The sequence below is a fragment of the Nesoenas mayeri genome (assembly GCF_963082525.1).
Source record: "Nesoenas mayeri genome assembly, chromosome: 5".
Classification (NCBI taxonomy): domain Eukaryota; kingdom Metazoa; phylum Chordata; class Aves; order Columbiformes; family Columbidae; genus Nesoenas; species Nesoenas mayeri.
The window spans coordinates 7,569,386-7,582,774 of NC_137548.1; the positions used below are offsets into that span (position 1 = coordinate 7,569,386).

The 13,389-nt window shown below is 45.5% G+C and overlaps 1 protein-coding gene across 1 annotated transcript; it reads right to left on the bottom strand.

The window, feature by feature from the left end:
- Positions 1-10,123: 10,123 nt before the first annotated feature.
- On the bottom strand, positions 10,124-12,391 carry GPHB5 (glycoprotein hormone subunit beta 5; the record flags this gene model as incomplete). The annotated part of the gene is made up of 2 exons (XM_080346246.1): positions 10,124-10,312; positions 12,188-12,391. 2 exons carry the CDS (start codon positions 12,389-12,391, stop codon positions 10,124-10,126), a joined length of 393 nt encoding a protein of 130 aa, XP_080202372.1.
- Between the last annotated feature and the right edge of the window lie 998 nt (positions 12,392-13,389).

The following is a 13,389-nucleotide window of genomic DNA, read 5'->3' on the forward strand; positions in this document are numbered from 1 at the left end:
TAACAAAATCTCTTCTAGCTGCTGTAGTGTTTGTGGCCTGTGTTCTCAAAAAGCAGAGATTTCCCATTCCCCACATGCTATACAAATGACCTGGCATTCTGTCATGCTCAGCACCACTATCTGTCTGGTATCTGCCATCTCTAAGGAAGTGTGGTAGAGAAGAACCAAGAAATTAGTTGGGAAAGGAGTCAAGCTTCAGGCATGTTGCTACCCAAGCAAAGCAGGACTCACCCAGAAACCATCACTGCAATGTAACTTTAGGCAAGTGGGTAAAAACTCACCCTGAGGGTGGGAAAATCACAGTAGCAGAGAGGAACAGGGTACAAACACTTCACTACTGGTGGTTGTCTGTTGACAAGGATGCAAGATCCCATCCAAGGTCTTGTCCCAATACTCCAGAGATCCAATTTAAGAACCCTTTAGAGAAGCTTGGGAAAGGTTACAGAAGTTCTTGCAAAAAATTTCTGTTGCTGCCACCCAACACACACAACAAACAATAGAGTGGCCAATTACACTGATTGACATATGTCTAGCAGATGTGTTTTCACCATGCGAGCTGCCATGTCCTTTCAAAAATGTCTCTCTAATTCAGACATGAAAGTTGCCCATCTGCTTATTTACAACCCTTGACCTTTTTTGTACCTTTTTTGCCTCAGTGACACAACAAATGCTTCTCAATTCACTACACTGAAACTTTGGCTGGATTGAAAATAAATTACAATGGCACCAATCCATCTCAAGCCAGGCTTCTTTAAAAGCACATTTGCCTTCTCCAGTGAAGCAATCAACATATGCTCATGTTTGCCTAGGGACCATTTGTTCAATAAACAGGTAGAATGCAGGAATCTGGCTGCACATGCCTTCCTTCTTGTATTTTCCTTTTCCCTGAGGATTTGTAATATGTTTTATCCTACATGAAAAAAAAAATATATATATGGAAATAACAGAAGCTTTTCTTGATTCACAACTTGATAGAACTGGAGGAGCATCTGCTGTCACAGGAGGTGAGCATGGAGTGACCTACGTCAGAAAACTTCTAGACACATTTGAGCTCTACGTAAAAATGAAGACAAATCTCTACTATAAATGTTTATTTTCATCGTAGTGAATAAAGACCCTCTGAAAGCAGGAAAAAGCCTCCTGCTGATTTCAGTGGTGGCTTGTGATCCCAGCTGTCTTCACCTATCAAAACAAAACATGAATAGAAATATTTTTGTATCAAAGAGTTGGGACAAATACACCAATTAAAAGCAATAAAAGCCATAGAACAGCATCTACACTTCCGGTTTGAGGGACAGCTGCAAAATCAGGGCTTAGAGCCACAATTAGTTTGTTTGATTCTAAAACTTAAATTTCATTTTAAGATGTTATGGGGACACTCATAACTAGGATGAAAAAAGTCCTCAAATTCTCTTTTCTTTGTTTTGGTTAAAGCTTTCAGAAACATGTGAACAATAATCTATTTTTCCTGGGCAGTTCCAGGAACCCCACCAAAAGAGGAAAGAGGAAAGTAAGAGGAAAATGAGCTCACACAAACCTGTATTTTTCAGAGCAAAAAGCAAAAATCGTATGAATGGCTTTCAATGGTGAAAAATCTCTTTGATGTTGAAAATACACTAACAAAACTAACTCCGAGCATGATCCTCACTCCTCTTTCCAGAACGTGCACACCATAATGCAGTGTTTGGCTGCTTGTTCTAACTGTAATTTTAGGGTGGGATTTTCAAAGATGCTGTATGTTGGCTTTGTTTCAATTCTCATGAAGACAATGGAAAATTTCAATGGGGTCCACACATGACTAATGCGGAAAGTATTTGAGAATCTTTACATTTCCTCCTTTTCTGCCCTTTATTGTGTCTGCCCAAGCTTTGAGCACACAGATACACTGAGCCATGTCCAAGAATCTTTTATACCTTTTGACTGCTGGCTGTGGACTCCCAAAAGAAATTAGGCATCTGGAGACTTCGCTGATCTGATCTTTAGCTTGAGCTTTGGAGACTGGGTTTGTAACTCCTACTTTCAACCACTACTGGGTCTGAGGATGAAAATGATTACACTAACAGTGTAATATTCAAGACAAACAGGTATCTTGGCAGGGTTTGACACTGCACTCATTGCTGTCATTTAATTTCATCTCATCCCATTCAGGATACCAGGTTTAATTTCACATTTGGTTTTGCCAAAGGTCAGTGTGTGCTCTCACTGATACCAACTCTGGCGAATTTTGACTTTGAGTGAAGGTTAACGAATTCAGAGGAAACAGCTGTCATCAGTCTACAGTTTCCAGATCTTCCAGCACAACATTTATCTGTACTGATAACATGTAGAAATTTTTGTCTGATGTCTGTCAAAGTAGTTTGGGTGTGAGCCATATTCATAGTATGACTGTCATATTGTCTCTCCCAACACTTTTCCCCAAAATAGGCAGCTGCTCCAACCACGTTACAGAACTGACAGGCACTGAACTGCCTTGTCAGTATGGAATAAATGAGCCCAAACTTTCCCCAAACTTGTAAATATTAATTCATTAATAAGCAATAACATAAAGCCATGTAAGAGGGGAAAGACACTGGTAAAGTCTTCTTCACTCATGAGCAGAAGTGATCTAAGGTGGTGAGCCCAGGTTGCCAGGTGGAAAACGTTACAGAGCAAGGCATTACCTCGTGTCCATGGTCACCCAGCAAGTGTGGCATGAGCATGGCCAAAGGGCTCAGAGGTGCCTCCGTGGAGTCACCTGGGGCTCAGCAGCACCTTGAGACTGGGAGGGCTTCAAAGGCGGCTGCAGAGACGAGCAGGGAGATGGACCTGAATGGTCCTTGAGTGCAAGGAAAACTGAATACAGTTTAACCAGTTATGATGTTGATGCACTTGTCAAATACAAGCATTTCACTGCAAAGAGATTCTCTGCTCCCCTGAGAACTTGAAGACGAGAAAATTTCTTTCCTTTCTTTTTGCGTAGTACTTCAGCAATGCTTAAAAGTAGCAGCGCAACGAGTTATTCTAACTGAATTTGTGAAGCAGGTGTAATGATCTCAGCGCAAATCAGGACCTAACACATCATCAGCCAGTTCTTAGCAAATGAAGAAAAAGAGTCATTTACTTTACTTGATGTTAACAACTGAATTTTTCTCTCTTAAAAGCTGCTTTGTGCAATATCACTGGACTATGGGGCTGGTAAAACCAAAGGATGAGTACTAAAACATTATGTTTGACTTTTGAGTGCTATGTCTTTTTTTCAAAGATTAACCAAATCTTCAAAATTCCTGTCAAAGCAATAAAATTCCAAACTAATAAAGTTCAATTTTCCAGCAATTATGTTTTGCATACTTTGAAAATCATGTAAACAGTACTAGTTTCCTATTTACAGCACATGATTCTGTACTCTTTTGCTTATCCTCTTTTAAACATGTAATTATTGTATATTGTAACTGCACATTAATATCATCTATTGTACATAGTTTATTTTAACAAAATAAATGTATTACTGAGTATTTTGACAGTTTCATTTGGAGAAGGTGTGGTGCTCTGTTTATTTTCCCAGATGCTAATCACATACACCTTGCAGGACATTTCAGGTAGGAAAAACACATAGTAACATATAGGGCTGCTTATGGGTGGTCCTGGAACTGCCTGCACCTTCCAGTGTCCCCTGCAGAAAGTAAAACAGGAGGTGACACCACAGAGGTTTGCTCATCTCAGGCATATTTCTCTTGGGAAACTGATGACTGGAAAGATGAGAGGGTGGTGATAGAGGACCTGCAGGTCTGGCTCCCTGCTGGCACTCAGTCTCCCATCTTCCACCAATATTAGGGTGATTGGTTGGTTGCTCTTTCAGATAGAACTTCTTTTTTATTATTCTTTTAATAAGGGGTTATTGGCATTATTGGCTGTGGTCTCCACTGCAGTATCATAGCACCATAAAAGGATTTTTTTCTCCCTTGAGTGAATATTTAAAGTGTTTTGGAGAGAAGCCAGCATGCAGCAGCCTAGCAGGCACTGGGGCTTTCTTGGTAAAGGAGTTAGGAAAAGCATTATCCTGAGTACTAGGAGTCTTGAGGGGAGTTTGTTACTCCCTGATAAACCTAATGCAAGGATTACAAAACTCTCTGACAAACCTAATGGCAAGGAGGATGATGAGCTGTGTAACCTTCAGGAAGGGAGAGGCAGGGGAGAAAGTGAAATGCTTAAATGCTGAAGAAGTTATGAGGAAAGACAGCCCTTAAATGCTGGACTGGAATCAAGAATATGACTGGCTTCAGTCTTCCAGGGATCCAGTGTGGAAATGTGGATCTTACTAAAAAAAAAAAAAAAAAAAGAAAAAAAGAAAAAACAAACAAACAAACATTTAATTTCTTTTTTTTTAAAAAGGGGGGGGAAAGAAAAACAAGTGCCTTTGTTACCCATCTTTTCAGTATCATTGGTTTCAGGAGCAGAACCGATCTCACTGACCAGCTGGTCTGGTCTTCAGATTAAGACTATAAATCTCACCATTCCTCAGCAATGACTCTAATATAGATCGGACTACAGTAAATTTCACCAGAGAAAGGCTCTTTTCATGTTCCCACAGCTTGTGAACCTCAGCAGGCTTAATCAGCCCCTGCCTGGGGCACTTGCTCGCAGAGCAATGATGGAAGGTGACAAGGTCTCTTCCCAATAAAAAGGCACTGCAGCCCAAATCCCTGGCTGCATCACAGAATAGCTTGCGTTGGAAGAGACCTTCAAAGCTCATCCAGTCCAACCCCTGCCATGGACAGGGACATCTTCACCCAGATCAAGTTGCTCAGAGCCCCATCCAGCCTGGCCTGGGATGTCTCCAGGGATGGGGCATCCACCATCTCTCTGGGCAACCTGGGACAGTGTTTCACCACCCTCAGTGTCAAAAATGTCTTCTTCATGTTCAGCCTGAATCTCTGCTCCTTTAGTTTAAAACCATTTCCCCTTGTCCTGTTGTAACAGATACATCTTCAGAGGAGCCAGGACAATTCAAGAGGCAACAGCATGTGGCCTGGAATATATCTGATTTACCTGGCCATGGAGGAAGTGGGTATTAGTCACCAGACTTTGTCTGGGAAGAAGCAGCATGGAGGACTCACACACCTGGGGTTAACAAGATGCTGAATGCATCCTCCAGAGCAGAAACTTCCTACATTGCTGCCTGCTAAAGCTGGGTGGATATAGCCAAGAAAGAACGCCTCTATACAGCCATTGTGCTTTTACTTTTCCCTGAGCATCCGCTGCTGGCTACTGTCAGCAGCAGGATATTGGGCGAGACAGCCCTTTGCTCTGACCCAGGGCGGCGGTTCCGATGTTTTCATGTGAGTACAATGAGAGCAGGAGGGAGCTGCCTGTCTCATCCCCAAACAGAAATCCAGGCAGTGCAGGAAACACACGTCCAGGGAGGCTTCCTGCCCTCCTCTCACTCAAACTCAGGTTTGAAGTTGGAGTAAAGTATACTGATTTCTGATGAGCTCAGTCTGGCTGGGCACATCAACTGCAGCATGGGAGTGAGGAGACCTGAACTTCAAGACACAGTGGACGTCTGGAACCATCCTATAACAGGAAAGTATTGTCAAAAATCAAAGCACTGCGTGACTGTGACTATTGCAGTTCAGGTTAAAAGAGTGACAACAAACCTGAGAAAGCGAGTGCCGCACAGGATGCAGATACAAGCCATCGGAAGGGGCCTTACAGCCTATAAACTGCAAAACACACCAGGGAGAAAAAAGACCAGCTGTATCATTGTCATTCCCAGTGGCCAGAAGGGAAACTGAGGCACAAATAAATCCGCTGATTTGCCTCTCCTCACCTGGCATGTTTATGGCAGAGCCAAGTACAGTCCCCAGTTCTCCACATCTGCACATTCTCCTTGCTGAGCAGGCAGATGCAGCTGTCTCCCATCTTCCAGAAAGCCTTTTACTGCAGCAGGTATTTCCAGCTGCAGAGCTGTGAATGATTCAGCTCTGAGGCTTTGTGAAGGAGCTTCTCTCTTGCTCCTTGCTTTGCAAGTACAGTTCTCCCAGGGAATTTGACACAGTCTCCCACAGCATCCTCACAGGGAGTGTGGTCTGGACTGATCGGGTAGTGAGGTGGACTGGGAACCGGCTGAAGGAAAGAAGCCAGAGAGTTGTGGTCAATGGGGCAGAGTCCAGTTGGAGGCCTGTGTCTAGTGCAGTGCCTCAAGGGTCAGTACTGGGACCAGTATTATTCAATATATTCATCAGTTACTTAGATGAGGGAATAGAGTGCACTGTCAATAAGTTTGCTGATGACACCAAGCTGGGAGGAGTGGCTGACACACCAGAAGGCTGTGCTGCCATCCAGAGACCTGGACAGGCTGGAGAGTTGGGTGGGGAAAAACTTAATGAAATATAACAAGGGCAAGCGTAGAGTCTTGTATCTGGGTAAGAACAACTCCAGGTTCCAGTATAAGTTGGGGAACAACCTGTTGGAGAGCAGTGTAGGGGAAAGGGACCTGGGGGTCCTGGAGGACAGCAGGATGACCAGGAGCCAGCACTGGGCCCTTGTGGCCAGGAAGGCCCATGGTACCTGGGGTGTATTAGAAGGGGGGTGGTTAGTAGGTCGAGAGAGGTTCTCCTGCCCCTCTACTCTGCCCTGGTGAGACCACACCTGGAATACTGTGTCCAGTTGTGGCCCCTCAGTTCCAGAAGGACAGGGAACTGCTGGGGAGAGTTCAGCACAGAGCAACGGAGATGATTAAGGGAGTGAAGCATCTCCCTTATGAGGAAAGGCTGAGGGAGCTGGGGCTCTTTAGCTTGGAGGAGGCTGAGAGGTGACCTCATTAATGTTTATAAATATGTAAGGGGTGAGTGTCACGAGGATGGAGCCAGGCTCTTCTCGGTAGCGACCAATGGTAGGACAAGGGGCAATGGATACAAACTGGAACACAAAAGGTTCCACTTAAATATGAGAAGAAACTTATTCTCAGTGAGGGTGCCAGAGCCTGGATGAGGCTGCCCAGGGATGTTGTGGAGTCTCTTTCTCTGGAAACATTCAAAACCCACCTGGACACCTTCCTGTGTAACCTCATCTGGGTGTTCCTGCTCCAGCAGGGGGATTGGACTGGATGATCTTCTGAGGTCCCTTCCAATCTCTGACATTCTGTGATTATTCATGTAGAGTAAAAAATTATTTCCCTTGTTTTTAGGTTGTGAAAGTCATGCCAGGTTAAATATGCAGTGGCAAATGACACTTTTAAGAGGCCCACACTGCAGTCTGGTCCTGATGGCCAGTGTCCAGGTGAAGAGGGTAACCAATGTGCTACAAAATAAGCAGTACAGGTTTTCATAGGAGAGATAACACATCAGATGTGACAGCCTCCACGGCAAATACTCCTTGCAAACTTCTACACCGAAGACCAAAGGGCTGTTTAAGTGCTTTGCATGGGTGAGAAAGTGAGATTTAAATCTGGGGCTTTAAGGAGCATTAAAGTGCCCTCAAGGAGATGAAGGTGGCCTGGCAAGGGGCTTCTCATGCTCTGAACTAAGTGGGATATTTAGACTGCCTGCAGATTCCAAGCAGGACATAACATCCCAGTTGCAGTATAAAGGATGTGAAAGTCAAAAGACCTGGTCACAAGTATCAAAATTAGTGCAAATTCAACAGAATAAAGACATAGTAGTGTAAAAACTTCTGGAAAACAAGCCCCAGATTTGCAATTAGCAGCAGCAGGAATGAAGTTGGCTCCTTGAAACTCACTGAGGTGCCTGCTTGTGGGAGCCGAACAGAGCTGGATGAAGAGGGATGTGCGCCCATTTGGTCAGTGGGCTCTGGTCTTGGCTGTACTTTTGTCACCCACAGCATCTCCATTGACTTTTGGTCTCCTTCTTAAAAGACAGTCTAGAAGTGTTAGCTTGCTTTCAGTCAATACATCCTTCCCACTTCCTTTTCCACCTCCCAGTCTGGCTGTGACTGCATCAGTCAAAACCCTCCTTCACACCCCGCGGGGTTTCCATCTGAACCCTTGCTGAGGTTTCTACTGTCTCACCATATCTGGGTACAGCCTGTGTTTCCTGTTGGCTGCAAAGGAAGGAAGTTTGCCACTTTCTAACCCTACCTCTCATCCCGCGACGACAGCACAGCCAGACTCCGTGAGACAAATCCAGGGAAGGAAATTACCTCACCTCAGCATTGAGGAGATGTTTTGCAGGTGTTCACAGCTCAGGCAAAGAGTTTGTAGGAGCTTATACATATTCTACACATCTACACATAAATAGAGGGACACAGGCTTTCACACTACAATTTCGGGGTTTATTAAGGATACAATATAATTTGCAGGTTTCCCATAATAGTTTTGAGGCCAGTTAGGACAATAACAAGATCAGAGAGACTGTGAGATGCAATTTGAAAAGCACAAGGACTTTTTTTGATGGCACTTAAACTTCCCATCAGCAGAAAGCTGCTCCTGCTGCTGTTTGACACAGCAGTCTCCATTCGGAAATACAGAAGACAGAGTGATAAAATCAACTCTTCCCTACTTAGCCACAGTGCAGCTTTTACAGTTCCACAGACAAAAAGAAATGACAGCACTAATAAATTACAGGTTAAATTAAATCTGTCTCAGTGAGGACAGGACAGCTGGGGAAGTTTCAAGCATGCATCCCTAGAAATGAAGGTGTCTGCATCCAGAAGACAAGACACTTAACTGATGGGAAGGCAGGTGCAGATATTACTCTCAGCAGCAATTCTCTCCTAGTAGGTATCTGAGAAGGTGTTGTTGTTTTGTAAGCTCCTGTGAGCTTCTCCCACTTAGCAAATCTTCCTGCTTTCACATAATTTCCCATTTCATCCAGGTGAGAAATGAGGGATGAACACGGATCTCACCCCCTCCAGGTGGCAACCAGAGGACAAAGGCACTTATGTGGCCGTGGTCACCAGGGAGCTGTTGCAGCAGCTACCAGGTGTCCCCCAGTTTGTAAATACTGGGTCTGAGAAGGTGTAAACTATTATTTCGCATGTCAGTTCTCTTTCCTGTCCTGAGTTTGTCTCGCCCACATTAGCCATGTTGCTGGCCACTCCGCCGCTTTCCAGCGAGCACATCTGGCTGCCCCCCAGCACTGTGAGCATCCTTGGAGGGGCAGGTCTCTGTGGGAGCCAAACAATGCAGGGAAGTGTGGGAACACCCTTCATAGCCCCCTCTTTCCCACCGCTTCAGCCAGGGACTTGCTGAAACCAAACCACGATCGCCGTGTTTTGGCTTGGTCCCTCTAACTCTGGAAATTGTCAGGAGAGACTCCTTGGGCTCTGCAGAGTCTCGCTGATCTTACGTGAAGTCTCTTCCCCTCCTACTCCTGGATAAAAGCAGATGGGAAGACACGCACTTTTGTTTTTTCAGTTTTAATATGTTTCTCTCTTTTCTTTCAATAAATTGTCTGTTGTGAGGCTTTGTCTTTTCTCCAACAGAATAACTCCAATTAAGCAAATCACTGAAATACATCCTTAACTGTAGAAGTCCAACTGATATTAAGCAAAACAATCATGAGCTTAAGTACTTCACTGACTCAGGGCTGAGTATGCATTCACTCCAATTTCAAGGTAGCATTTTGGATACCTATTTCTATTTTATTGGCCTTAAGGCCTTTTCTTTGGCTGTTATTCCTGAGAGACGTCAGAGTAAGAAGAACTAATGGTGGTGACAAGGTGGCAGAAATGTTGGCAATTGCATTTACACTACTGGGAAGGCGCTTAAACCCGACATGAATAATAAAGAGGCTGTGACATGGGCTGAAATGTCTCTGTGGCCTCTTTCCACCCCTCAGTGACTCTTTGGTCCCTTTGCGCTTTATGCATGAAGAAAGGTCACACAGTGTGAAAAGCCTGTATGGAAGGGAAACTGCATTGCTATATATATATATGTACATTTTTTTTTTTCCACAGAATTTGCAATTGTAAGGCTGTGTACTACATTTCTACAGCAATAATGCCTTGAACAAGCATGGGGAGGGGGAATTAAGATTTGTCTGCCTAGAAAAATCAATTCTTAGGAGCCTTACAAAGTGAGATCAAACTCTGGACTGACTTGCACCCTCTATAATGTTGGAGGTACCAGGGGTGTGAAGCCAGGGAAGAATTTGGCCCCCCCTTGCCTGACCTGGGAAAGGAAAGCTCAGGCAGTCTCACACTGGGTCGTGGCCGTGGAGCAGATGTCACAGTCGCAGCGGATGGCCACTGGGTAAGTGTAGAAGGGATCCACATCAGGGGCACACCTGGGGAGCTTCACCGTCATCATCTTAGTCTCGTTGTAGGTGCAAACACGGTGGTAAGTCTCGATGTAAGGTGGTTTCAGCACTGGTCTCTGTGGGGGAGAAATACTGGCCTTAGGCAAGAAGCAAGAGAAATATCTGGAGTCCCAATTTCCTCAAGGGGACTTTTAGTGTAAATAGAAGAGCCAGTGGATCAGGTGGAAGGGGCCATGGAAATAATTTTTAGGTTGCATCCTTCAACACCTGCCTCTTGGAGCCCTGCCATGGAGGGGAGTGGGTGTACGTGCATCTTCCTGTTTGTTTAAAGCATAAAGATCCAATTAAAGCTGCTTGAATGAAGTCAAAAGCCTATCCAAAAAAGCTGATTTTCAACAGTATGCTAGTGTTTTGACAGATGCATGCTTGCCAAAAGCAGCTGCTTTCATCCAAAAGCATTGACTTTCCATTAAAGAAAATGCATTCTGCTGGAAGCCCTTCCATGTGCACAAGCTGCCTAAGAGCACAGATGCCTCCAGGTGCCAAATGGCTGGTTTTTTCCCAGACAGACCAGTCTTCCCAGTCAGGCTGCATGTCCCTCAAAGCCCAATGGATGTACACACCACAGCAGCCAGCACAGAAGTCTGCAGTTCCTCATGAGAAAAACAGCTTGGCCAGAGACCCCAGCCACCAGAAAGAGATGGGAGCCTGAAGGCCCTGAATCCCACACCCCCACGTGGTATTAGGGTGGCATTGCTTTTGCTGAAAAAGGGAGTTTTTACTCAACAAGAGTGCCTTTTTTTCCAAAGACTCCAAGAAGGGAGCACAAACAGGAATGGGAACCCACCATCATGCCCTCCCTTGCACAGATAGGAAATAGCACAAGGTAACACAGCCAGGAGCCATTTTAATTTTTTTATTTCTTTCCCTCTGTGCTGTGTAAAGAGCCATGCCCAAGTATCAAGAATGATGACATGGAAAAGGACAAATGCAATGTTTCAGCAAGAAGATATCCAGACAGCCTTCCTCTTACCAACACCCCCATCTAAGTACATTGTAGTGCTTTCTAGAAGCTATTGAGGCTACAACCAGATGCATTCAGCTTAACTACATCCCAGTGGTATTGCAGTACAGTAAGAGAGGCTGCAAGGTCAGTGCTGCCAGAGGAACCTTGGGGTGAGAGGAACAGGGCAACAAGAGGTTCCTTGAAGGAACCTTATTCCACCAGGAAAATCTGGCAAACGGTGGCCTTTCTCCTCATCCCACCCCAAAGTGAAAGAGGGTGGTCAGAGCTGGGAAACAGACCCTGGCTCCTCCTCTGCTCCTTTATACAGACCCCTTGTCTTCGTGTGCATAAAATACCTCTGGAGTCACTTGCAGCTTCCCTGAATAAATTAAACTGAGACTGGTCCCTTGAGCCTTCTAGTGGCAGAAAGATGACATTCAGAAGCTTGTTCTCTGAAGTGTGTGTAGACACACGTGCTCTTTCTTCATCCCCCTGTATTCCCCCAAAACATAACTACTTCACATTTATACAGGGCTGTGGATTAAAACAGGATCAAATTAGAAACAGACATTTTCTTTGGGATTTGCTTTTTGGAATAAAATATTACCCATCAGTTGGGAGCTCCATCCTAATCTCAAAAGAATTTTTCCATTAAATAATAGAGGCTTCCTCTCCTTAAGTGGTTAAGCTCTAAGAGGCTTTTAAATTGCATAATAAGAGTATTAAATAAGTGCTTCATTAATATCATCACAAAATGTGCATACCCCTTCGAGGCAGAGGAAATAGGGAGGGAACAACTTATAGCAAAGTGACAGTGGTAGTGAGGGGGTCATGGAACGGGACACAGACCTTGCCTGTTTTGTAGATAGCTGCAAGCTATTTAACATTTCTTTGGGTTTATTTGAGGGCTTTTCTTGGAGGAGGGAAGCGTCACCCAGGGATGTCGGTGCCAGCCAGCCACCCGCAGCCCCAGGCGCAGCCTCACCTCCCAGGTCTCGCAGCGTCCCCAGCACGCGTCCGTCGTGATCCGCAGCGCCCTGCAGCCGCGTTTCCTGGCCAGGAAGGTGAACTCACGCACAGCGCAGCCAATGAAGGTCCGTAGGTCGATGGCGGAGGTCTTGGGCGCACCATCGCAGCTGGCCAGCAGCAGCAGCAGGAGAGGCCCCAGGATCACACAGTGGAGCTTCATGCTGAGGCAGAAGGGAGAGAAGCAGAGGGCTGGGAGAGCCAGCACAGTCCAGGAGGCAATAAGTCCAAGTACACAGTGACAGCTCAAGTTGGGACAGCCCTTCCTCTCCACAGACACACTGGTCCCTATCCTTATTGACAACCAATGGTAGGAAAAGGGGTAATGGGTTCAAACTGGAACACAAGAGGTTCCACTTAAATTTGACAAGAAACTTCTTCTCAGTGAGGGTAACAGAGCCTGGAACAGGCTGCCCAGGAGCGTTGTGGAGTCTCCTTCTCTGCAGACATTCAAACCTGCCTGGACACCTTCCTGTGTAACCTCATCTGGGTGTTCCTGCTCCAGCAGGGGGATTGGACTGGATGATCTTTTGAGGTCCCTTCCAATCCCTGACATTCTGTGATTCTGTGATTCATTCAGCCAGAGAGAAGATGGGCAGATATACAAATGAGGTCTCATCTGCTCGCAGAAGGGTAAAGTGAAAAGGTCTAACAGAAAGCAGCAGCATGAAGACTTTCCTTGCAGAGCAGTGGGGTTATCTGGAAGATAAGAAGTCACTCACCAGTGCCTCAGACCCCCTGGAATCTCTATACTGCAAGTTCACTTTGCAGTGAATGCCCTCCTACCCCTCTGGCTGGGCTGCCCTGAGCTTGCACCATGCCGGCAGTTGGGTAGGCGCTTGGCTGCTCTCTCAGTGCACAAACACATTGTTGGCTGAAGTCCCTGACAGTACTGGCCCTGGCAGGGTCAGTCTAGAAGGGCTTTTTCTGTCTGCCTGCCAGGTACAACTGTGGGAGGTGGCGGGTTCTCTACTTTGCTACATGGAGAGAAAGCACAGCTGCAGCTCCGTGCATTAAGCAGGGCTAGATCTGCCAGCAACACCAGCATTTTGTTGAGAGCACTTAATCCTGGTTTTCTCTCACTTACCTTTTAAGAGCCAAGTGTCCCTGAATTTTTGCTATGATCTTTGGAAAGAGATCAGCATCTCCCAAAACTGTTAC